The sequence below is a fragment of the Moschus berezovskii genome, chromosome 15 (genome assembly GCF_049115385.1).
Source record: "Moschus berezovskii isolate FMDL1 chromosome 15, NW_MosBer_1.0, whole genome shotgun sequence".
In the NCBI taxonomy this organism is placed as follows: Eukaryota; Metazoa; Chordata; class Mammalia; order Artiodactyla; family Moschidae; genus Moschus; species Moschus berezovskii.
The window spans coordinates 58,389,111-58,416,090 of record NC_142474.1 but is presented as its reverse complement, the minus strand read 5'-3'; the positions used below and the strand labels follow the sequence as shown (position 1 = coordinate 58,416,090).

Here is a 26,980-nt window from a genome sequence, read left to right as displayed (position 1 = left end):
CAGGCTGCTTGACTTCAGACTAAACTACAGAGCTATAGAAATCAAGATAGTATGCTACTTGCACAAAACTAAAAATATAGAACAATGGATCAGGATAAAAAAGCCCAGAAATAAACTCACATACCTGTGGTCACCTAACCTATGACAAAGGAGGCGAAAATATACAATGGAGAAAAGATAGTCTCTTCAATAAGTGGTGCTGGGAAAACTGGACACCTACGTGTAAAAGAATGAAATTAAAACACTCCCTGACACCATACACAAAAATAAGCTCAAAACGCATTCAGTTCAGTTCAGTCGCTCAGTCGTGTCCAACTCTCCGCGACCCCATGAATCACAGCACGCCAGGCCTCCCTGTCCATCACCAACTCCCAGAGTTCACTCAAACTTATGTCCACAGAGTCGGTGATGCCATCCAGCCATCTCATTCTCTGTTGTCCCCTTCTCCTGCCGCCAACCTTTCCCAGCATCAGGGTCTTTTCCAGTGAGTCAATTCATCGCATGAGGTGGCCAAAGTATTGGAGTTTCAGCTTTAGCATCAGTCCTTCCAATGAACACCCAGGATTGATCTCCTTTAGAATGGACTGGTTGGATCTCCTTGCAGTCCAAGGGACTCTCAAGAGTCTTCTCCAACACCACAGTTCAAAAGCATCAATTCTTCGACGATCAGCTTTCTTCACAGTCCAACTCTCACATCCATACATGACCACTGGAAAAACCATAGCCTTGACGAGACGGACCTTTGTTGGCAAAGTAATGTCTCTGCTTTTTAATATACTATCAAGGTTTGTCATAACTTTCCTTCCAAGGAGTAAGCGTCTTTTAATTTCATGGCTGCAATCAGCATCTGCAGTGATTTCAGTTCAGTTTTAGAGTTGTTTAAATCTTATTTATTCCTAAGAACTTTTTTCTTTACCTGAACCAAAAAAAAAAAAAAATCACTGACAAATTGTGTTAAAATCTCCCACTAAAATTGTGACTTTTTCCCTTTTTCTTTGTATTTTTTTTCAGTTATTTCATATATTCTAGGCTTCTGTTTTGAGTTTTTATATTTTCTTGGTGAATTAAGTCTTTGATTATTATGTAGTAACCTTCTTTACCTCTAATAAATAATTTTCCTTTGAGTACTTTGTACCTGATGTTAATCTCGTCACATCACTTTCTTTTGTTGAATGGTACATGGTACCATTATTTTACTTCCAGTCTGTCTCTGTCTATAGTTTATGTGAATCTCTTGCAAACAGCTTGAGCTACCAGTTTCTATCTTTTCATGGTAAGCTTGGTCCATTTGCAATTATTGTGATTACTGGCATATTCATATTTCTTTACACAGGGTAGTTTATGCTATTCTTTTTTTCTTTTTTTTTTTTTCTTTTTGGCTGCATCCAGCAGTATGTGGGACCTTGGTGGCCTGGCCAGGGATTGAACCTGGGCCCTCTGCAGTGGAAACATAGAGGCTTAACCACTGGGCTGTAGGGGAAGTCCCTATGCTATTCTTTTTTAAAGGCTTCCTTTATTCTCCTTTCCAGAGTGTTTTGATTGAATTTGTTAATATCAGTTTTTCTCTTTTAATATTTTGAAAGTTATGTGTGGTATTTTTAGGGTCTAGTGTTTAGGTGTTTGACATGGATATCTTAAAGCCTGAATTTATAATTAATGTTTTTAACTGCCTCTTTATGTGAGGAACCTAAGAACACTTTAAATTCTAGCACTCTACTTTTGATTATTGTTGTTCATTTTTGTCTGTTATTGTGTCTTACAGTCAGTGTTAGGTTAGATCTACACACATGTGTAACTGTTTACTGTTTTTGGTAATTTAGACCTTCCTTGTCATTATCATTGTCATTCTTCAAAGACATCCTTTAGGAGTTCTCTTTCTCAGGGGCCATTGTTGTTAAACTGAATTTTTTGAGGTGAAAATATCTTTAATTTGCCTTTGACCTTGAAGGATACGTTTGTTTGTTTTCGATGAGCAGTTGTTTCGGCATTCTGAATATATCATACTATTGTTTTCTATTGAAATATCAGCAGTCATTCTAATTGTTTCCCTCTATATGTGATATATCTTTTCTGTCTGGTTGGTGTCAAGATCCTCTCACTGTCTTTGGTGTTCTCTAGATTCACTGCTGTGTATCCAACTGTGATTTTTTTAAAGAAATGTACTGAGCTTCCTAAATTTGAGTGTTCATACCTTTTGCCTGTTTGGGAGAACTTTCAGCCATTATCTGTTGACTTTTCTCCATTCTCTCCTCCACAAACTGATTAGATAGATGTGAGTTAGTCAGGAAAATAGAATTAATACCAAGTAGTTCAACAGAAGGAATTTAATATGGTACCATGATCTGAATATTTGTATTCTCCCCAAATTCATATGTTGAAACCCTAACCGCCAGGGTAGTGGTGTTGGGAGGTGAGGCCTTGGGGAAGTGCCTCATGAAGGGAATTAGCATCTTATAAAAGATACCCCAGGTACCCAGAAGGGGATTAGCATCTTATAAAAGAGACCCCAGCTACCCAGAAGGGGATTAGCATTTTATGAAAGAGACCCCAGCTACCCAGAAGGGGATAGCACATGGGGTTACAGCAAAAACACCGCGCCATCTAGGAAGTGGACCCACATCTAGTGCCAAGTCTATCAGTAACATGATCTTGGACTTCCCAGCTGCAGGAACTGTGAGAAATAAATGCTTGTTGTTTCCAGTCCACCCAGTTTATATTATTTTTGTTCAAGCAGCCTGAACAGATTAAGGCATAGGGGGAATTCGTTATAAATGTTTTAGGATATCTGAAAGCCCAACAGAAGGTAATGAGGTGATCTCAGAGTTAGGATCATAATCTTAAAAACTATCATTACTCCTTGTACTGTACAGTAACATCAAGGAGATGGTCTTAATGCAAATTCTGAGATCATCTAGAACCATGGCAGGTGTACCCTACAGAAACAGGGACCTTCAGGGAGATGGGGCCACATGGACATACCACAAAACTAGAGAAAGCAGAGGAGAAAGATCCTCCTCCCAGCCAGTCTCCTGCCTGGCACACCCACTGACAGAATCCAACAGCAGAGGACACCAGTGGGGCAGGGAGTTTGGGGAATATAGTTTTGAGATGTCAACCCCTGAGATTCAGGACACGGAAGGTCATGCATGAATCTGAGAGCAAGCAGACAATTGTGGTCTCCCTTCCATATCTCTCAGTTTGGGTCTCCTGTTTTTCATTAGTTTCCCCATACTGTGTGCAAAGTAGCATTTTTTTCTGTGGTAAAATACGCGTTGCATACAATTTACCCTTTAACCACTTTAAAACTGTGTTCACTTCAGTGGCTACATTCACGTCACTGTACAGTGCTCACCATCATCCATCGCCACAACTTTTTTTTACCTTCTCAAACTGAAACTCTAGCTGTTAAATAATCTTTCCCATTTCCCCTCCCAAGCTCCTAGCAAGCACAGTGATACTTTCTGTCCCTGAATTTGACTGTTCTGGGTACTGTGTGCCACTCATGGTTTATTATGTTCATTAACACTGCCAGTGAAAAGGCACTATTCCATAAAATGAATGTTTTTCCTGGTTGAACACTTCTATTTGAGGCATTTAATAAGATTTAATTTGGTTTTTTTTGGTTTAACATTTACATTATATGGATGGCATAAACGCTTATTTGCATGAGTCAAGTAGATAGATGTAGAGAGTAGTTATCTTGTCACTGATTATGAAATCACTGAATTGGATGATTATTACTGATTACCTTCTACTTGTTTTTTTTTGCATTTCGGATCAAAGGCACAAATTTCATAAAGATTAAGTTTTCTAAGAACTATTCCTAAGTGTTTTTTTTATGTAGTGATGTAATTTTCAGCAGGCATTCATAGCCATTTACTGAATGATGTCCCCTTAAATATAATGAATATGATCATTATTCTGTTTAAATTTTAAAATTCTCTTTAGCTCCTTCTAATCCTTATTTCTCTCATTCTTTTTTCTTTTGTAAGAATATTGATTCACTCATTCAGCAGCTACCTATTTAACGTCTACTGTATGCCAGACACAGAGTTAGGCATTGTAAGATTTGTAAGTGAATTGAGAGGTAAGGTTTCAGCTGTCAAATTAACAGATAAACAATAACATTTGCCCATTTAGCCTGCATTTACTAGATATCTGCCATGCGTTAGATATTGTTCTGGGAACTGTGGATACAGTGGTAAAAATAACAAAGTCTGTACCTCTGTAGCTTACATTCTGATGAAGGAATAAAATATGCAGGGGAGATCTTTTTTAAAATGTGATATTTGAGCTGAAATATGATGAATGAGATGGAACAAATGAAAAAGACTGAGGCCAGACAGCAGTTATGGATGATAAATAGAATGAACTCCTTCTGTTTGATGCACATTGGTTTGTGGTTTTTGAGATGGGAAGATTAAGGAGTTTATTGTTGCTTCCATTTTGTCACTTAATTATTAAATGAAGACATCAGTTGGGAAGTTTGGTGGGAGAGGATGGACAGCAACCAGGGAACAATCTGAGGAGAGAGAAATTTGAGGACGGAGATCACTCACCAGAGAGAAGTGAATATACAAAGCAGGAAAGTGCAGTAGGATTGCTGGACAGCATTGAGGGTCTACTTGTAAGTTTTTGATCCTGAATTTAAAGTGACATGGTTCAGCCCAGTTGTGTGGTGTTCTCCAGCTACAGGCACAGGTGTGAAGAAGGTGTAAGGTTTAACTAGGTTGGTTTTTTTAACGCCAGGGGACTGGTGGTGAAGAAAGAGAGAAGCAAGAATGTTTAGGACATTTGCAAGGAAGTTATAATAATTGAAGCTATAGAATTTATGCTATTGTGCTGTGTGCTGTGCTTAGTTGCTTAGTTGTGTCCAACTCTGTAACCCCCATGGACTGCAGCCCACCAGGCTCCTCTGTCCATGGGGATTCTCCAGGCAAGAATACTGGAGTGGGTTGCCATGCCCTCCTTCATGGGATCTTCCCAACCCAGGGATTGAACCCAGGTTCTCCTGCCTTGTGGGTGGATTCTTTATTGAGCCACCAGGGAAGCCCGGTTTATGCTGGGGAAGGAGAAAATGAAGTGGAAGTGAAGACTGAAGAGAGTTGACGGATATAAAGAAAGTGAAGAATCAGTGGATTGGTAGATTGGATGAGGTTGAAAGTTGTAGTCAGATAAATGAATTTCATGGGCTGATATTAGTCTGTGATATTAACACATTCATTAATAGACCTGTTTCTATGTATATGTATACACATCCAAGAAGAATTGCAGTCAACTTTATAGCATTGAAAAGAGGGAGGTTTTGCACGGAAAACCAAAAAATTCAGAGGACCACCACAGGTGTTCTGGTTGGTCTTTCTGTTCATTTTTTTTCCCTTTAGATTTATACAAAGGATGTAATTTAAGGAAAACATGAAATGTTAGTAGCACTACTTGGAAGATCTTATCTCAGCTTATATGTGAAATCTTTTTTAAAATCACTTGACCTCATTGGCCATGTTCTCCTAATTGAGCACTGCTCCAGGTGCTGGGTGTGCAGTACTAGCAGGTCACGGTGGGTTCAGAGGGCTCGTGGAACACAGAGGTGGGCACACAACGCAAATGGGGTGGAGAGTGGTTAGGTTGGGAGGAAATGCCAGCTCAGCAAATATGTGAGAAGATAAGTAGGAGTTCAGTTGAGTCTCTCAGTTGTGTCCGACTCTTTGTGACCCCATGAATCGCAGCACGCCAGGCCTTCCTGTCCATCACCAACTCCCGGAGTTCACTCAAACTCATGTCCATCGAGTCAGTGATGCCATCCAGCCATCTCATTCTCTGTCGTCCCCTTCTTCTCCTGCCCCCAACCTTTCCCAGCATCAGAGTCTTTTCCAGTGAGTCAACTCTTCGCATGAGGTGGCCAAAGTATTGGAGTTTCAGCTTTAACATCAGTCCTTCCAATGAACATCCAGGACTGATCTCCTTTAGAATGGACTGGTTGGATCTCCTTGCAGTCCAAGGGACTCTCAAGAGTCTTCTCCAGCACCACAGTTCAAAAGCATCAATTCTTCGGCGATCAGCTTTCTTCACAGTCCAACTCTCACATCCATACATGACCCCTGGAAAAACCATAGCCTTGACTAGGCAGACCTTTGTTGGCAAAGTAATGGCTCTGCTTTTTAAAATGCTATCTAGGTTGGTTATAACTTTCCTTCCAAGGAATAAGCGTCTTTTAATTTCATGGCTGCAATCAGCATCTGCAGTGATTTTGGTGCCCCCAAAAATAAAGTCTGACCCTCTTTCCACTGTTTCCCCATGAAACCACAGACCCAAGTGGGAGCGAAGACTGTATGTGAAGATCCTTAAGCAAGGAGGGGATGACCTGATGGATCCCAAGTGGGTTGGTTTGTAGTGTCTGAGGGAAGACATAGTGAGACAGGAGGCTCGGAAATTAAGCAAGGGCCGTATTTTAAAGGATGTGGTAGGTTATATGAAATAAATTTCATACTAAAAGCAATAGGGGACTGATTGTTGGGTTTTACATAGAGCAGTGATATAAAGCACAATCACTTAAAACTGCTGGAGAGAATGTGAAGAAAGGGGTCCTTCCTACTGATGTAGCCATTATGGGGAACAGTAAGGAGATTCCTGAAAAACTATGAGTAACCCTATCCTATGACCCAGGGATCCCACAACTGGGCATATATTCTGAGAAAACTACAGTTCAAAAAGAACCCATGTACTCTGGTGTTCATTGCAGTGCTATTTAGAATAGCCAGGACATGGAAGCAGCCTCGATGTCCATTGACATGAATGGATGAAGCAGATAGTCAGTGTTCAATGGAATATTACTCAGCTATAACAAAGAATGAATTTGACTCAGTTGTACTGAGGTAGATAAACCTAGAACCTATTATACAGAGTGAAGTAAGTCAGAGACAAACAAATGCTGTATATTAATGCATATTTTTGGAATCTAGAAAAATGATGCTGATGAACCTATTTGCAGGGAAGTGTTGGAGATGCAGATGAGGAGAACAGTCTTGTGGACACAGTGGAGGAAGGAGAGGGTGGGACGAATTGAGAGAGTAGCATTTCATATATACACTATCATGTGTCAAACAGATAGCTAGTGGGAAGCTGCAGTGTAGCACAGGGAGCTCAGCCAGGCACTCTGTGATGGCCTAAATGGGTGGGATGAGTGGGAGGGAGTGAGGCTCAACAGGGAGAAGATATATGTATAATTATGACTGGTTCTCGAAGGATGTTATCCAGGAGAAACCGACACAATATTGTAAAGCAATTTCCCTTCAATTAAAAAATAAATAAACACAATCATTTTAAAGTGTGGGATTTGCTTTGATGAAGAAGTTGGATTTTTATTGCTAAGGTTTATTCTAAAATTCTTTCATTCATGAGTATGAATCAGTAAATCAAAATGGTTTAAATGTGTGCCTCTAATCTGAAAATAATTACTAACAGTAGCAATTAATATGGGACAGTATTAAACATAGAAAGCCCTGCTTGCAAAACATTATTAAACTCATATTCATCTGTTTGCAAAAAAGAATTGAAATTAAAAATTTCTTTGACTCTGGGTACATTTGGTTACTGCTGTGTATTTTCTATCATATTAGTGAAAATATTAGATAATTTCCCATGAGTTTGTGTGTGCTGTTTAATATTGCCAATCAAATGTCAATGAACCTCTGTACTTTTTCTCTCCAGTGATTTAAACTTTTGAGATGCTTCCATTAATTGGAAAATCAATCATCTTTGATAACTTTCCTGACCCTTCTGATACTTGGGAAATCACTGAAACGATTGGCAAAGGAACTTATGGAAAAGTTTTTAAAGTGTTGAATAAGAAAAATGGCCAAAAAGCAGCAGTCAAAATTCTGGATCCCATTCATGTAAGTCACTTTGTTTTTTTTTTTTCTTGCTTGCTAATTAACTTTAAAAAAAATCTGTATTAAACAGTTAAAAAGTCCATTGGTATCTTATCTTGATTTATTTATCACAATGTCAGTTGCAATTTGAAGGAAATGTTTGTTTTAAAATGTCTTATTAGATTTTCCTTGTTAAATGCTTAACATATATTAGAAGGTCCAATAAATACTTGATTAAACAAATAAATATAGAGTAAAGAGAAGTGTGGGGGCTTCCCAGGTGGCACTAATGATAAAGAACCTGCCTGCCAATGCAGGAGACATAAGAGAAACAGGTTCGATCCCTGAGTTGGGAAGATCTCCTGGAGGAGGGTGTGGAAACCCACTCCAGTACTTTTGCCTGGAGAAGCCCAGGGACAGAGGAGCCTGGAGGGCTACAGTCCATAGTGTCACACAGTCAGATATGATTGAAGTGACATAGCGTGTACGCACGCACAAATAAGTATATCTGTATATAAGCTTATCTTCTCTCAAGCAGCTCAATGGTTTGATTTAATATTTTTAGATTTCAGAGTGTTGTCAGTATGTAGACTCACGGGTCTAGAAGTAACCCTAAAATTGTCTAATGTCGTCTCGGCCAAATTTCATTTTCCTCCTTTGTTTATTTAGGCTTCAGGCAGAATTCCTCTTCTGGCAAACCAGAAATATATTTTAAAATTTCTTTCAAAAAAGGGAAATTAATTTTAAGGTTTACCGAAGTGTTCTTGCCTGGAGAATCCCAGGGACAGGGGAGCCTGGTGGGCTGCCGTCTATGGGGTCGCACAGAGTCGGACACGACTGAAGTGACTTAGCAGCAGTAAGTGTTTCCAAAGCAGAAATGGCATTCCTTTACAGGGTGTGGTTCCTTGTGAAGAATTCAATGTCATGGTCAGCCCATATGGGCTCTTTACCAGCAGTGCCAATGGTGCTTTTTTTGGCAATAGCAGTTGTGATCAGGGGAACTCATCTTGCTTTGCCTGTAAGAGCATGAGATTTGCCTGTAAGAGATAAGATTCTTTTTTCTAGGAGTCAGAGACTGGATGTTTGGACATGTTTTCAGCTACTAGGACATACATAGGTTTACCCTAGCACATGGGGGAGCCAGAATAAACTCAGTGATTCCATAATCCCCAAACCTCTCCTGAGAGCAACTTCTCCAATTACTCAGCTCCTGGAGAAGGAAATGGCACCCCACTCTAGTATTCTTGCCTGGAACATCCCACGGACAGAGGAGCCTGGTGGGCTATAGTCCATGGGGTCGCAGAGTCGGACACGACTGAGCGACTTCACTCTCACTTTCACTTTGTGCATGTGATCGGGGTGTGGCTTGATGGAAATGATGAGATGTGTGTGGAGTAGGCCTGGGAGTTCTCGTCCTTGTCACAGCTCTGACACTCACAAAGCCTGCAAAAGGACGCTGCAGAAAGTCTCTGGCCCTCTGTTCCTCTTGGGTTGCTCTTTCTTTTTTGATGGTTTATTTTTACTAGATCTGTTATTACTACATTGTTTAATTTTCCTTTGAGCAGAGGAGAGAGAGGGTGGGGGCTTCTTTTCAAGAAGTAAGTTGGATAAGTGCATGCCTGCTCAGTCTCAAAGTTATATCTGACTCTTTGTGACCCCATCTACTGTAGCTGACCGGCTCCTCTTTTGTCCATGGGATTTCGCAGGCAAGAATACTGGAGTGGTTTGCCATTTCCTTCCCCAGGGGATCTTCCCAACCCAGGGATCGAACCCACGTCTCTTACACTGGCAGGCAGATTCTTTACCACTGAGCCACCAGGGAAGCCCACTGGAGGAAAAAAATGAGAAGCTCTGTGTGCAGGCTTAACTGATGCTGCACGTCTTCATATTCTGTTGGAAAGTTCTTATTGTTAAAACTGAGGGAAGAGAGACACCAACTAAGCTGTATCAGATTAACTGTACCGCTGGTCTTTGCAATTACATGTCTTCCTTTTAAACTTTGCTGTTAAGGATTGGGATTCATGGTGGCGAGAGAAAGGGCTCCAGCCTTATCCCAATGTGTGGCCCACAATCAGAGTCTCTCTCCCATTCCTCTGCTTCTTTATGAAAAAGAACAAATGACTTGTGAATATATGTAGCAGTTATCCTTTCATAATTTCACATTTGCTATACAGACTACCTTACAAATCAGGTTTTGTTCTTTTGCTTTAATGAAACATAAAGATTCATAACCATAGTGTGAAATGTTATTTTGCTGCTTTTATTCTTGTCATAGTATGTATATATTTTTCTAAGAATTCTTTATTTACTCTTCATTCATCATGCCACAAGTCAAAAAGATTTATAACCAGGAGATTGTAATCTTAATAAAATAAATTTAAATGCACCCAAGCATTTTACAGAGTGGCTATTTTTTGTTTTTGTTAAAAAGGTCTTACTGTTATGGATTTTGAACTCATAATCTTCTCTCTAAGAAATGGATGAAATGAGCAGGACTAGAAGATAGTAGACAAAAGACTAGTCACACACTAACCAGTTCTGTGACTAACTGCCTTGAGCTTTTGTTTCTTTCTTTTTCTTTTTTAGTTAATTTTCTTAGCGTTAGACTAGTGTTCTGGTCTAAAATTCTTTACAGCTTTGTGATTCCCTGATTTTGTCTTAAAACAATGTGGACATTAAATGTTACCATAAAATATTAGAAGTCTTTTATTTATTACAGTGAATTGTTTTATGTATATATGGTTTTCTAGATAAATGACTAAGTGCAAACTAGTCTTGTTTGCAATTTTATTGACAGGATTACAACCTATTCTGTCTACTTCTGGTGAATGAGTCTTTAGCTAACTAAAGCCTGTATGCCATCTTCTATAACTTAACCCTTTCACTTTTTTGGAAAGGTAGGAGTTTATTGCATGTATGATTGGTTTTTGATACCTTTAAATATCCTATACTTCAAAGAAACAAAATGAACCAGCTAAAAGTTTTCATGTCAAAACAATAATTTTACCTTTGAAATAAAGTTAACACTGCAAAGAAAGGAAGATCACCTTAAGCAGTTCTCCATATATATTTTTCCCCTAGATTTTGTGATTGGAATTCTTTATGTTTATTTTTTAGCTTAAAATTTTAATTTATTTGGCTGTGTCAGGTCTTAGTTGCTCATGGGCTTAGTAGTTTAGGTGCCCGGGCTTAGTTGCCCAGTGGCATTTGGGATCTTAGTTCCCAGACCGGGGATCGATCCCACTTCCCCTGCATTGGAAGGCACTGGAGCACCAGGGAAGTCCCTATATGTTTCTTTCTAACTGCACATAAAAATAGCCTTTTATTTATTTCTTTTCAATGAAATGAACATGATTAGAGATATTTTCGATTAACAGGAAAATCGTGATCTCTCCCCTTAAGCAGTGTAATGAGAAATTTCAGTACATTGTATTGAGCACAGTAGAAGCTATTCTGACCTTGCTTTGACAAAATAAAATTCTACGTTTGCTGGTCTAACTTATGTTTTATTGACTTCATTCATGTTTTTCTCACCTCTCTCTCCCCATGATTTTTTGAAACTAGGATATTGATGAAGAGATTGAAGCAGAGTACAGCATCCTAAAAGCACTTTCTGACCACCCTAATGTGGTCAGATTCTATGGCATGTACTTTAAGAAGGATAAAATAAATGGAGATAAGCTATGGCTGGTTCTTGAGGTAAGTGTTTAGAATTATTTCCCATATTGTAATTTGCAGTGTGATCTTGGAATGACGTGTTTAGTAACGTTACCCCCATAAAGCAGTTCATCTGATATGTTCCATTCTATATCCTTTGTAGAATCTTGTTCCCAGTTCTGGTCTTGCCATCTTTAGAAACATCAGTAAATAAAAGGAAATTAATTAAAGATTAAAAAAAAATGAAAAAAAATGTTTCCATAATAAAAGACTAAAGAAACTAGGATATTTTCCTGGCAGATAAGCATACTAAAAAGGGACTTCATTATAATTTTTATTTATTCATTTGTGTTTGGTGCTACATGTGACTGAGGCTCAGTGCCAGGTGCTATGACATGAGATAAAATTAATGTAGCTGAGGCTTCATTAGGCAAATATGGTGAGTTGCTAATTTCTTCTTCTGACTTCACTGAATACTAATGACATAAACTGCAGAACTAGGTACTGTCAGTCCCCCATATCTGTGGGTTCCACATGGTCAGATTCAAATAGCAGTGATCCATGGATACAGAGGATCAACTGTATTTACATTTATGGGGGAGAAAACCTTACTAGAAGTGGTGTTGCACACTGAGTAAGTTGCCAAAGGGATAATATAGAGTCTGCCTTTTCAGTTCCTGAGAATAGCTTGGGGCAGTTCTCTCTAATGCAAGAGTATTAGAAGGTGCACCACTAAGGTTACTGCCAGTCCTAGAAGAATGTGTTTTTTCTGATTTTCATTGGATATTTTTATTTAAGTTGAAGTAATCATTAATTACAGTAAAATTTATAAAAAAAATTTAAAGCTTCTTTTATCAAACCCAGGGCTAGTAAAATCTTTATTTGATCACCTTAACAGCATCTGTTTGTGGTATTTACATTATTTTATTTTTTATAACATTAGTTTCTGGTGTAAAGTGAGGTGATTCAGTTATATATATTTATATGCTAGGCTGTGTGTGTGCTCAGTCATGTCTGACCCATGGTGACCCCATGGACTGTAGCCTGCCAGGCTCCTCTGTCCATGAGATTTTTCAATAATAATACTGGAGGGGGTTGCTATTTCCTCCTCTAGGGGATCTTCCCAACCCAGGGATAGAACTCAAGTCTCCTACATCTCTTACATTGGCAGGTGGATGCTTTATCTCTGAGTCCCCTGGGAAGCCCATATATTTATATATATTAACATAATTATATATATTGTTTATCACAGGATATTAAATATTCCTTGTACTGTACAGTTGGATCTTATTGTATATCCATTCTATTAATATATGTAATACTCTGCATTTGCTAATCCCAAACTCCCAATCCATCTCTCCTCTGCCACCTCTTCCTGTTGACAACCACAAGTTTGTTCTGTGTCTTGTATTCATTTTATTTTATTAGCATTTGATTATTCTATTTCCTTTTTTTGTTTGTTTTTGGAATGTACCATTGATTTTCCTGTACAGTAATAATTTGCACATTGTCTCCATACTTTATATTTTTTCTATGGTGGTTTTAAAATGAATATACAAGTAGTGATCATTGTAGAGAATACTTGAAACTATAAAAAGAACCACTCTTAATTCTGAATATATTTTCTTCATCTATTTTTGTATGTTTAAAATGATTGACAATATCATTTATCAATTTAGCCTATTTTTCAGTTCTTATAATTTCAGATAGACTTAATCATTTTTATCTTTTAAAAAAATACATTCACTTGATTAATTTTTTGTTGTTCACTAAGTCAAGTCCAACTCTTTTCGACCCCCTGGCCAGCAGCATGCCAGGCTCCTGTCCTTCACTGTGTCCCAGAGTTTGCTCATATTTATGTTCATTGAGTCGTTGATGCTGTCTAACCATCTCATCCTCTGCTGCCCCCTTCTCTTTTTGCCTTCAGTCTTTTCCCAGCATCAGGGTCTTTTCCAATGAGTTGGTTCTTCACATCAGGTGTCCAAAGTACTGGAGCTTCAGCTTCAGCATCAGTCCTTCCAATGAATAGTCAGGGTTGATTTCCTTTAGGATTGACTGGTTTGATCTCCTTGCAGTCCACATGACTCTCAAGAGTCTTCTCCAGCACCACAGTTTGAAAACATCAATTCTTTGGTGCTCAGCCTTCTTTGTGGTCCAACCCTCACATCTGTACATGACTACTGGAAAAACCATAGCTTTGACCATAGGGACTTTTGTTGGCAAAGTATTGTCTCTACTTTTTAATACACTGTCTGGGTTTATCATCGGAGAAGGCAATGGCAAGCCACTCCAGTACTCTTGCCTAGAAAATCCCATGGACAGAGGAGCCTGGTGGGCTATAGTCCATGGGGTCGCTACGAGTCGGACACGGCTGAGCGACTTCACTTTCACTTTTCACTTTCACATGTTGGAGAGGGAAATGGCAACCCACTCCAGTGTTCTTGCCTGGAGAATCCCAGGGATGGTGGAGCCTTATGGGCTGCCGTCTGTGGGGTCGCACAGAGTCGGACGCGACTGAAGCGACTTAGCAGCAGCAGCAGGTTTATCATAGCTTTTCTTTCAAGGAACAAACACCTTTGAACTTCATAGAAAGCAGTAATACAGGACAGTATTACTGTAGATCCAGGTTAGTGGTGCCACCCTTTCCTGAGCAGGTAGGTATGTGTTTTTGCTGCATTGGTTGTTGAACCTGGAAATAGGTGGTTCAGCTTCTCTACTCTTTCATTTTCTAATCCATGTTCTGAATTTTGACGTGATTATTGATTGCCCCTCTGGAATCCTACATCCTCCTGCTCCATCCTGGAGGTCTGCCAGGTGTCGACCCCTGCTGCCTCTCTGCTGCTTATCTGGGTAGAATCCACTTTCCTGGATTCCTTGGTCCCTTCTTTCCAGGGTTACGTCTCTGTTTTGCACATCAGGAGTTCTGTGCCTTCCTCCTGTTATTCACTGTACTGATGTCACCAAATATTGAGTCCCTTCAGTTTCTCTAGGGAGCAGAACCTCCAGTCTCTCTCTCTGTGTGTGTGTGAAGTGCTCTGGCAGGCTCCTTGATGTGGATATTTTGAATGTGGGGTAAGAGGGCATCAAATCTTTTGAAGAGAGACCTCCAAAGGAAGCCTTGTTTTCTGCCCCTCCCCTCCCACCTCCTCACTTTCATTATTATCTTGCCCTCTCTGGGTTAATCTGCTCAGGTGACCTCAGCACAGCCCCCCATGTAGCACTTCAGTTTGTGGCTTTCTCTGTGTTGCTGAATCAGTTAACCACTCAGTCACCTGCATTCCATGTTGAAAAATTTTGTTGCCATCTCTTCTTCACTTCTCTCTCATTTTGTTCTTTTTTCTCTAGTGGTTTTATGGTTTTTTTTTTTTTAATTCCTTTACTGGCATTTTCATGGAGATTCATGAGTAAGAGGAAATAAATGTATATTTTTAATCTGCCACTTTTGATTGAGTCATAGTCTTTCAAAATTACAGTAGAATTTTCAAGAACCTTTTCAGAATCTGAAACTTACTTTATAGAAGTTAAAAAAAATGTTTTAAGAGCCAGGCGTGTTCTTTGATGATAGGTAACTTATTATGATTTCAGAATTATTTTGTATTTCTCAGTTCAAGATAGTTTTATATTTTTAGTTAAATCACACAAAAAGCAAAGCAAAACTTTAACTTCTCTCAACACAATTACCCAAGTAACAGAATATAAATTATGAACTTAAGCCATTTTGTCTTAAATTAATGGATAATTTACTTTGTATTTGTGTTTGTGTATTTGAGATGTGATGCTCTGCAAATCCTTGATGAAGTCCTAAATAAAAATTTTGTATATTTATATTTTTGAGAACATTTTCAATAGTGCATCTTTTATTTTTTTTCCATGTAAAATAATTGGAAAATTCGCATTTGAAGATTCAGTTGTTCTGCTTAATATAGGCCTAAATGAGCAAGGGCAAAAGTATAAATCTTTCCCAGAATTTAAAAATATTGAATAAGATCAGCTGATGTCTTTTATGCCTAACAAAGTCCTATTCTAATTATATTGTCATTTCTTAGTATTATCACTCAGTGTTAGGTGAGAGTTGAAGATTCCAGATCATAGTTAAGTATTCTTTTGAGAGAGCAGAAAAGATTGATTTAAAATGTCTTGGAACATCCAGTACAAGCGAAGTGGCATCCTGATGCAATGAATCATCGGAGACTTAGCTTCTTTGAACTTTGTGCATGTGTTTTTTAAATTTAGTTTTAATTGGAGAGCAATTGCTTTACAATGTTATGTTGGCTTCTGCCATGGAACAACATGAATTAGCCATGAGTATACATGTATCTCCTCCCTCTTGAACCTTCCTTCTACCCCGCCCCGCATCCCATCCTTCTGCGTTTTTGCAGAGCACCAGTTAAGCTCCCTATGTTATACAGCAACTTCCCATTAGCTATTTTACATATTGTCTTTATAATTGTATTTATTATTAGATGTAAGAGTTGGAAATATCCCTTAATGGCTTGAGAAAAAAGAATAAACAGTAGTTTATTAAAATAGTATTTCAGAAATCTGATCTATTTGAAATTCAAAGTTGGGGGAAAACATGGAGAAGCAAAGAGCTGGCAAACTGTATGTAAGACAATTGATTTACATATGCAAGTTAGACTGATTACAGATACACATAAGTGGTACAATTACCTGATTTCTCAACATGAATGGTGCAGGTGCTGCCTTAAAGGCACTTTTAGAAAATTGGCTTGTGGCATCAATACTTTATTCTACAAAATGACTGCTAATTATACCTCTTATCATAATAAAGCTCCAATAAATTATTTTGCTGGCTCCCCTGGTGGCTCAGCGGTAAATAATCTGCCTGCAGTGCAGGAGACACAGGAGATGTGGGTTCGATCCCTGGGTTGAGAAGATCCCCTGGAGGAGTGTATGGCAACCCACTCCAGTCTTCTTGCTTGGAGAGTCCCCTGGACAGAGGAGCCTGATGGGCTACAGTCCATGGGTCACAAAGAGTCGGACACAACTGAAACAACCATGCACGCATGCAGGCGCACAAATTATTTTGCATGAGGGTACCCAAAGGATGGCCAAATAGGAACTTTGGTGGTACCCAGAAAGTCATGCTAATAGTGCGAGACTTCACACATGAATCTGCATAAAGACGGTGCTTCTTGGAGGGTCTGAGTAGCATCCTCGTTATCAGCCTGGCATGTGTGGGAGCTGGGCAGACTGTACCAGCTTGGACAAACTCTCACCCAGAGATTTTTCATCTAATAAATCATTGTATTTATATTGCAATCCAGAATTGAAATTCCAAGAAGAGAATTACCTGCTCAGATTTTACTGGACCATCTATTTTCTCTATTATTTAGTTGTGAGTTTTGAATTATTGCTTTCACTTTGATATAATTTTTCTTCTTCCTTCATTTTTCTTAAATTTTGTTATACTGTAATTTCTTGAGCATGAATAATATACAAGGCTCTGTTTAGAAATTATTTCCTTCTAAATTCTCTGTATGTTCTTTTTCAGAACATACAGAAGAGCATTAGTTACTAGCCCTCCTACATTCCAGTTACATACTTGTAATGAAACTACGAAAGGAGAGAAGGGGTAGAAGATTTTCTCCTGTGGGAACTGATATATATATATATATTTTTTTTGTTTTGCAAAATGTCTATGGGAATTTTTATTGTCACTTAGTATTTAGGTTTTCCTAATGATGTCAGCATAAAGGGAGAACTAGTTTGTTTTTTTTTTTACTTATGCCTTTTGAAATACCATTATATTATATTACTATTATTATATTACTTATATTTACTATTACTTTTTGCTTATTGCTATTACATATCTCTTGACTGACTTGCTTTGTAAAAGGTATATATCTCTTTTTTAAATTTTTAAAAGTATTTGTTTATATTTATCTATTTATTTGGCTGTGTTGGTTCTTAGTTTTGGTACTCGGGATCTTCAGTTGGGGCATTTGGAATTCCCTGTCCAGGGATCAAACCCAGGGCCCCTCCATTGGGAGCTCTGAGTCTTAGCCACTGGTCCAACAGGGAAGTCCCTGTAGATTTTGCTTTTGCTTAGTGTTTCTTTTCACTCCTAGTGTCTACCATGGAGGGTCAGGAGCAGGATGGAGGGGGACCTTGGGAGGTGAGAAGTGGTTCGTTTCTGCACATCCTTACCACTAAACCAGCAGATGAGATGAAAAAACAGGGTTGAAATTGAGTTAAGTTGGTCTGGTACTAGGCATCTCCTGCAGATAAGCACAGAGGGCAAAAGTTGAAATTTAAATGTAATTTCCCCCTTCTTAATTGGATGAGCAGCAACACCTTAAGTACACAAGGAATATAGTCTTCTGTCTCAGCATCTATTTGTCTAATGTATCCTCAGCCAAAAGGGAACCAAAATCCAGAGTTAGGACATCTTTTTGTTAAAAGGTCTTTCCCTTCATAATCCAGTCTTAGCTGTAATTGCTCCTTTCATGGCAGTACTGCAGGATGAATTCTATTATTTATCTGAATTAGTCCTGATTTGTTCATTCTTAATAGTGACACTGCTTTCTCTCTTTGCTTTCTAATTATAGCAATTTTTCTCTTTGAAATTATATCCTTTTCAAGAGATCAAAGGCTGGAAATTACAGGTGGCATTTATAAGCACAAAAGTTCAGTAAATAGTCCTAAAGCCTCACAAATGCACATTTCTGGTAACGAAACTGATTTTCATGGACCTGGATACCAACTTTCGTGCATTATTGGTTAGTCTGCTTTTATACTTACATCTAATAAGTAAGATACGGTCCGTCATGAGGAAAGGAAACTATAAAATGACAGAAAGAAAATGAGTTAGAATGAATGAATGGTTTCTGTTTGCTCAGCTATTAACTCTTTAATGTTGCTGCCTGGGAGATAACATGTCCATGGAAGGGGACAGGGAACCCCTGCAGGCTTGTATATGAGGGAGGGGTCAGGGAAGCAGGACAGGGCTGCAGACCTGGGCTTCTGAAGCACTCTGATGGCACAGCACTGGTCCTTCTTTCTTTTAGCTGTGCACAGTGGCAGTGGAGTGGGTGAATGACGGTTCTTTTCATGCTCTTAAGGCTGGGACAGCCATTCCCAGCTCTCATATGAAAGGCTGTTATTTGGTGTACTCACCACAGAACAAGACAGACAATTACCTAGAGTCGTCTCATATTTTTTTTTTTGTTTAAAGGGCAAGATGGAAAAGCAGTATACATGTACTCCTTTATATTCTTATAATCCTTATAAAAACATTATAATGCTGGTATATCTTTTTTCTCTAATAGTACTTCAGTGCTTGCAAATGCATCTGCTCTCTGAATAGGAGTGCAGGTTTATAATATTAACCACAGAGGGAAAAATGTGAGATGTTTTGCCATTTGGTGAAAGTGAAAGTGAAGTCGCTGAGTCGTGTCCGACTCTTTGTGACCCCGTAGACTGTAGCCCACCAGGCTCCTCCGTCCATGGGATTCTCCAGGCAAGAATACTAGAGTGGGTTGCCATTTCCTTCTCCAGGGTATACTTCCTGACCCAGGGATCGAACCCAGGTCTCCCGCAGTACAGGCAGATGCTTTAACCTCTGAGCCACCAGGGAAGCCCTTTTGGTAAATCAATATATTTTGACTGTGCGTGCTAAGTCGCTTCAGTTGTGTCCAACTCTTTGTGACCCCATAGACTGTAGCCCACCAGGCTCCTCTGTCCATAGGATTCTCCAGGCAAGAATACTGAAGTGGGTTGCCATGCCCTTCCCCAGGGGATATTCCCAACCTGGGGATCGAACCTATGTCTCCTGTAGCTCCTGCATTGCAGGCAGATTCTTCACTGCTGAGTCACCAGGGTAGCCCATATTTTGACCAGGCAGATTAAAAGATTTCTTCTGTGTTTTCTTGTTTATCAAAGATACCTTGTTGCTCACATTACCAGTGTCTGATGCTGTTTTCCCAAGAATTTTGAAATGCTTTAGGATGAGGAATGCTGTTTTATATCTTGATTTAGTGGTTACAGGATTGTACACAATTACCAAAATACATCAAAATGCGTACTTCAGTGAGTCAATTAGAATGTGTGTCTGTAATAGCTTAAACATACTACTTCTAGTTTACAAGTTAGAAAAGTAATGTGAAAATTGTACATATTATAATATTACACATTAGGAAACATTATTAAGTGATGGTGCCACTCTTACTAATATTTTATCAGTCTTTTATTGGAATGCAGAATTTGCTACATCAGTATATGTATTTTATTGATCTTGAGTCACACATTTCACACTTTGAAGAGGCACCTTCCATTTCATGTAAAAAGATAGCCTTCTGTCATTATGTGTGTGTACATGCATAAGTGTCCAGGCCTAAAGTATATTCATCCAGTCACTTACTAATTCCATAAATATCTATTACTTTGGGCCAAGCATTTTGGTAGGTTTTGGGTATTCAGTAGAGAATGAGACCAGCTGTTATCCTGGTGCTTAGAGAGTCTAATAGTGCAGAAAGACAATTTAAAGCTTAATAGACAAATTAATTAAATAATTTTACATTGTTTTTTATACTGTGGGCTTCCTTGGTGGCTCAGTGGTAAAGAATCTGCCTGCAATGCAGGAGATCCAGGTTTGATTCCTGGGTTGGGAAGATCTTCTGAAGGAGGGCATGGCAACCCACTCCAGTACTCTTGCCTGGAGAATCCCATGGACTGAGGAGCCTGGCTGGCTACGTACAGTTCATAGGGTTGCACAGAGTTGGACATGATTACAGTGACTAAGCAGCAGTAGCATTGATACTATGAAGAATAGAAGTGGAGTGCTAATAAAAATTGAAAAAGACCTTTTGTGAAGAGAGAAGTCAAAGAAGGCCTAGATGAGTGGGTAACACTTAAGCTTCCGCCTGAAAAAAAAGAAACAAACCGAGGATCCTGTTAGCACCTTTGTTCTTTAATATACACTCCAGATACTCTGGTAAGACTCAGCCCCATCTCACACCCACGGAAGCAGAAACTCCAAGAGTGAGGGCTCAAAAACTTATTTTTTAAACAAGTCCTAAGGTGATTCTTATCAAAGGAGAGTTTGGAAAACCCTGCCAGAGGCCCTTGGATTGAGGGTGCATTAGAAATAACCTGGGACTTCTGCTTCCGGCCATGGCACTAAATCATGTCACATCGTGCAAGTTGCACCGTAAATACCTAAAACACTGCATAGAATATATTTTTAAAAACATAACAGTTTTCCAACACTGTGAAAGAGACAGCTTAGGCTTGTGACAGTGAGAAAAGGAAATTAGAGGAACACTACAATCATTGCATCTTTATTCTTGGAGACAGTTTCCAGACCACGGGGATAAGGAGGATGTTCCCGGGGAGATCACAGCAATCTTGCTGAACTGAAAAGATTGTTAAGACAGAAGTGACTGGAATTTTCAAAGAGAGAGTTAAGCAGGAAAAACATTCCAGAAATCTGCATAGGGATTCCCTTGAGTCTTTGACTGAAAACCAAGCTGGAGATGTATAGGGCAAGATTCTAGGCAGTTGGGCAATGAACAATAACAAGGGTAAGAATTACTGAAAAGCAGTAATCTGAACAACTACTGGAGTTTGTGCAAGCTGGAGAGATACTTAGTTCTGACCAGTCAAATTGAGGAATCTTTGTTGAACATCTAAGATACTTAGTAGAGACCCTGCTGACAGGTTATGCATTAAAGGAAGGGTTAGACTCACCCTAGAATAAGAACTACCCTTCAGTTCAGTTCAGGTCAGTCGCTCAGTCGTGTCCTACTCTTTGCGACCCCATAAATCACAGCACGCCAGGCCTCCCTGTCCATCACCAACTCTCGGAGTTCACTCAAACTCATGTCCACAGAGTCGGTGATGCCATCCAGCCATCTCATTCTCTGTCGTCCCCGTCTCCTCCCACCCCCAATTCTTCCTAGCATCCGACTATTTTCCAGTGAGTCAACTCGACGCATGAGGTGGCCAAAGTATTGCAGCTTCAGCCTTAGCATCAGTCCTTCCAGTGAACACCCAGGATTGATCTCCTTTAGAATGGACTGGTTGGATCTCTTTGCAGTCGAAGGGACTCTCAAGAGTCTTCTCCAGCACCACAGTTCAGAAGCATCAATTCTTCGGCGATCAGCTTTCTTCCCAGTCCAACTCTCACATCCATACATGACCACGGGAAAAACCATAGCCTTGACTAGATGGACCTTGGTTGGCAAAGTAATGTCTCTGCTTTTTAATATGCTGTCTAGGTTGGTCATAACTTTCCTTCCAAGGAGTAAGCGGAAATTTCAAAAACAGGGCTTGAAATGTTCATGTCAGTTCACAAGTAGATGAACTGCCTTACAGAACAAAATTCAATATTCATTAAGAGGAGAAGACAGCAAAATCTGAACATTTAAATGTAAAATTAGTTATGGCCATCATTTAATAAAAATTATTAAATATGCAAAAAAGCAGGAAAAGGTAACCATTGTCCGAAGAAGAATCAGTCAAATGAAACAGACCCAGAAATAAGCAGGATAATGGAATTAGTGGATAAAGACTTTAAAATAGCTATTATAACAGTGTTTTCAAATGAAACTTCAAGAAGAGTTAGGTTAAAATGAAAAAAGGAAAGGAGAGGGCAATTCAGATTAAAACCACAATGAAATGATTAGTACACACTCATTAAATGACTAAAATTGAAAAGACTGATAATTCCCAGTGTTGGTAAGGTTGTGAAGCAAACTGAACTTTTTCAGATTGTTTAGGCAGTATGAAATGGTGCAGTCACTCTGCAGGCAATACAGCAATGTCTTATTGCATCTATAGTTACCTTATGATCTAAAAGTGTCACCTGTAGGCATTTGCTAAAAATTGGTTTCTTTAAAAAGAATCTAACACTTTCATAAAATGAGCAAAGTAAAACCTAAATGAGTGTCAGAAAATGAGTTTCTGCTTTTGTGGTCTCACATAGGATATTGTCAGACTAAGTAAGGGTCTTAGAGCATTCAGAATAAACAAAAAACAATGAAAAACAGCAAAAGTCAGAAATGCCAACTGCAGAAATCACTAGTCCTTTTCCAGAAATTTGAGTAAAAATCTTATATCCTGTTCTAACATAGTAAAGACAGAATGCACTTTGAAAGCTTATAAAAGCTGTCTTTGGAAGTGAGTTGTAATGATCTGTTTAGAGATTTAGTTGTTTTTTTTTTTTTTTCTTTAATGTTTGACTACAGCCTGAGTAGAGAATTCACTTTTAGGGCTGCTCTGTTCTTTCATTAGTGTAGCTCTGGTTTAAGAAAATTATACTTCAATTTTGTTAGATGAGAGAACATGAAGGCCCTATTATAGCGTTGTGTTACAAAGCGACACTTATGGGTTTTTTGGTTCCCTGCTACAAATCTGTTTTTAGCCTGTCTTGGTGATTTAAGAATTGCATAGGGTTAATATGACACGATTCATTTCCCCGGATGCTGTTCTTTTTAAGTGGAAACATATGGTCATTTTCGATTTTTATGATCTATTGCTTAATTTAAGAACATTTGCATTTCCTTTAATATATTTTAATCCTTCACATTCATTTAAAAACAAACATACTTCAGTTAATTTTTAAAAAATTTTTCTTCATATGTGAAAGGCATTTTATGTTAGTTGATAGACTTCATTAAAGATGATATTTTAAATTTTGAATGAGGATTTAGAAAATTCATGGTGTTATCTTGAGCATCTTTAGAAAAAGATCAGCCCCAAATTAACTTGTGGCTTATTGACATTTGGTCCCTGGGGTCTGTTTAATAAATTCCATGTTTGTTGTATTTGTCCTCTCCTTTTCTCTTTTCATTTTAACATATCTTTTTTATGTTTATAAAATGGCATTTTATATAACAGTAAATATTAATGACAGCTTCATCAATCAACATGAATGAACTTTAGAAGTATATTATTGGTTAAAGAAAAAAGCAAATCCAGGTAGGATGCTATTTCTATAAAGCACAAAGCAAAGCAAAACTGAACCACGTATTTTAGAAGAAATGTATTTATAATGAAGAAAGAAGTTTTAAAGACAGGAATGATAAACACAAAATTTAGGATAGTTCATGGGAAGAAGCAGAAGGATGGCATAATTTTAACACAACAGTAGGAAAGAAGAACCCTTCACTTGACTCTTCTTGAAGTTTAATTCGAAAGATCCTTTTCCATTCTGAAAAGTTAAACCACAGTTCCTGCTTAAGTACCAGCTAGATAGTAAAATAATTATAAATGGTTTCTAAGCTAACACTATGGGGCATCTGTCATAACTTGGATTAATTTTGCATGCCCCTTCATTATTAGTTGAGGGCCTTTTTGAATATACTTGATGTTGGCAGCTAGATTTTAAAAAATTAATAGGTTTTATTTTTTTAACAAGTTCAGGTTTGTGGAAAAGTTGAGTGGTAAGTTCAGAGAGTTCCCATTACCTCCCGCCCAAGTTTTCTTTGTTATTAACATCTTGCATTGGCATGGCATGTTTGTTATAGTTGGTAAGACAGTTCAGTTCAGTCATCACTCAGTCGTGTCCGACTCTTTGCGACCCCATGAGCATGCCAGGCCTCCCTGTCCATCACCAACTCCCGGAGTTCACTCAACCTCATGTACATTGAGTCAGTGATGCCATCTCATCCTCTGTCGTCCCCTTCTCCCCCTGCCCCCAATCCCTCCCAGCATCAGAGTCTTTTCCAATGAATCAACTCTTCGCATGAGGTGGCCAAAGTATTGGGAGTTTCAGCTTCAGCATCAGTCCTTCCAATGAACACCCAGGACTGATCTCCTTTAGAATGGACTGGTTGGATCTCCTTGCAGTCTAAGGGACTCTCAAGAGTCTTATCCAACACCACAGTTCAAAAGCATCAATATTTCAGCCCTCAGCTTTCATCACAGTCCAACTCTCACATCCATACATGACCACTGGAAAAACCATAGCCTTGACTAGACGGACCTTGGTTGGCAAAGTAATGTCTCTGCTTTTTAATATGCTTTTTAGGTTGGTCATAACTTCCCTTCCAAGGAGTAAGCGTCTTTTAATTTCATGGCTGCAATCACAATCTGCAGTGATTTTGGAGCCCCAAAAAATAGTCTGACACCGTTTCCACTGTTTCCCCATCTATTTCCCATGAAGTGATGGGACCAGAGGCCATGTGGTAAGACAGTAATAACACATTATTGTTAACTGAGGGCTTCCCTGGTAGCTCAGAAAATAAAGAATGTGCCTGCAATGCAAGAGACTTGGGTTCAATCCCTGGGTCAGGAAGTTGCCCTGACACCCTGAGGAGGGCATGACAACCCACCCCAGTGTTCTTGCCTGGAGATTCCATGGACAGAGGAGCCTGGTGGGCTACAGTCCATGGGGTCGCAAAGAGTCGGACACGACTAAGCGATTAATATGCATGCATTATTAACGAAAGTCCATTGTTTACATTAGGGTTAATTATTTGCACTGGACATTTTACAGATATTTTAAAAACTTTATTTTTTAGAGTAGTTTTATTAGCATCACAGAAGTATTGAGAAGGAGATACAGAGTTTTCTCATATGTCCTCAGCCCTCACACATGCTCTGCAACGAGTTTTGAAAATTTAAAAAGTGGTCCTAATACTCAGTTCCTTTAAATAAGTGCTTTGCAATTTAAGGGCTCTGAATTTCATTTCAGTCAATTTTGAATAATTTTGTGACCCCATCATGCTGGGCCACACTGGAGGCAGCGTGACCCTGTATTCTGCTGCCAGAATACTCTTCTGCTTATCTCATTATAAAGTGTTCCCTTTCCTGCAGAAGAAAATGTCCCTTTTGGAATGCCAGGTCTGCCCCTGCTCCTGTAGAAGATGAAAGCTTTGTTTAATGTAAAAAGACACCAATTATAAATGGAGTTGCATCTAAATGCTCATTTGTGAGTTCGTGTTTAGATTTTAAGTACACTTAGAGAAACAGTATTATAAAAGAGGGCTTCCCTGAAGGTCCAATGGTTAAGACTTCACTGTCCAATGCAGGGGTTGTAGATTCATTTCCTGGTGGAGGAGCTATGATCCCACATGTCTTGTGGCCAAAAAAGCAAAACGTAAAGCAGAAGCAGCATTGTAACAAATTCAATAAAGACTTTAACAATGGTCTGCATCAAAAAAATCTTAAAAAAAAAAAAACAACTTTGATATCACACATGATGTCTATACTGACCTGTCAGCCCAGACAACCTGTTGGGGGATCATGATATATCATGATTAAATGTAAGGCTGGACTCTATAATCAGGCTGTCCAAGTTCCTGTCTTAGCTCTGTCACTACAATGTGATCTTTCCTGAGTTACCTTACCATTTTATGCCTCACTTTCCCAATCTTTTGTATGAAGATGATAATAATACCTACTTTACAGAGTGGTGAGACATATGGATAATGCATGTAAATGGGTTAGGAATGTGCTAGCATAAAGTCTGTGCTCAATACAACTGTTATTATATAATTCATAATATATCAGAAATGTTCAGGCATCCAATAAAATCTAATTACCATGTTAGAGGAAAGTTTGAGAGAAAATATGTTCAGTATTTCAGACAAGGATGCTACGAACGCACTTCCTTTCACCTTTGTCTACTCCGTTTAGGTCAGTAGAGTCGAGGAAATGACAACTCTTAGTTCTCAGGCGCTGAGGTGACAGAGGAGACCCCAGAGGTCAGGGTAAGAGCAAGGAGACCGTGGATCAGAGCCCTGTGGGGAGAGACAGAGCTGACAGCAAAGACTGAAGGATCCCAGGTTAGGGGACCAGGTGTTCCTGGGGTCAAAGCTTTGCTGGGGCCTTTTGGCTAGTTATGTCCCCACTCATGTTCCACCGTGGATGTCTGTTTCTCTCCTCTGCAAATATGCTTCTGCTTATGCTCAGTTGCTCAGTCGTGTCTGACTCTTTGTGACCCCATGGACTGTAGCCCGCCAGGCTTCTCTGTCCATGGAATTCTCCAAGAATAGTAGAATAGGTTGCCATTTCCTTCTTCATGGGATCTTCCCAACCCTGGAATCGAACCTGTGTCTCCTGCTTTGGCAAGCAGATTCTTTAACATCTGAGCCACATGTAGCTCCTTGTAATGTTTGCTGTGGGACTTCATGTTACCTAGCTTGGAAGAAACCCAGATGTGAAAAATTCCCCTACCATGTTCTTCCCTTTTGCTTTTCTTTTTAGATTCTTCTGCTCTTGAGAGATGCAAAGGGAAAAAGTTACGAACCGTGATGTTTAATATAGTTTTCTAAAATACTATTTGTAATCCTTATTTCAGTGCACTCTGAGATTTTACCAGAGAGGAAGTATGTTTTCAAGTTAATGCACAAATGAAGCAGTATATAGCCATGGACTATAGGCTACTAAGGTCATACTGTACTGTTAATTAAACTATCAGGAATCATGTCTTTTTGCCTTTTCATACTGTGAAGACCCAACTCGTTGGAAAAGACCCTGATGCTGGG

At 39.0% G+C, this 26,980-nt stretch overlaps 1 protein-coding gene across 1 annotated transcript in view; it reads left to right on the top strand.

Moving 5' to 3' along the window:
• MYO3A (myosin IIIA) overlaps positions 1-26,980 on the top strand; it is a 177,660-nt gene that overhangs the window by 4,526 nt on the left and 146,154 nt on the right. The window contains exons 2-3 of the mRNA XM_055428556.2: positions 7,708-7,892; positions 11,433-11,567. Of these exons, the coding sequence (XP_055284531.2) occupies positions 7,725-7,892; positions 11,433-11,567 (303 nt within the window). The 5' untranslated portion in view covers positions 7,708-7,724. The remainder of the gene's footprint in view (positions 1-7,707; positions 7,893-11,432; positions 11,568-26,980) is intronic.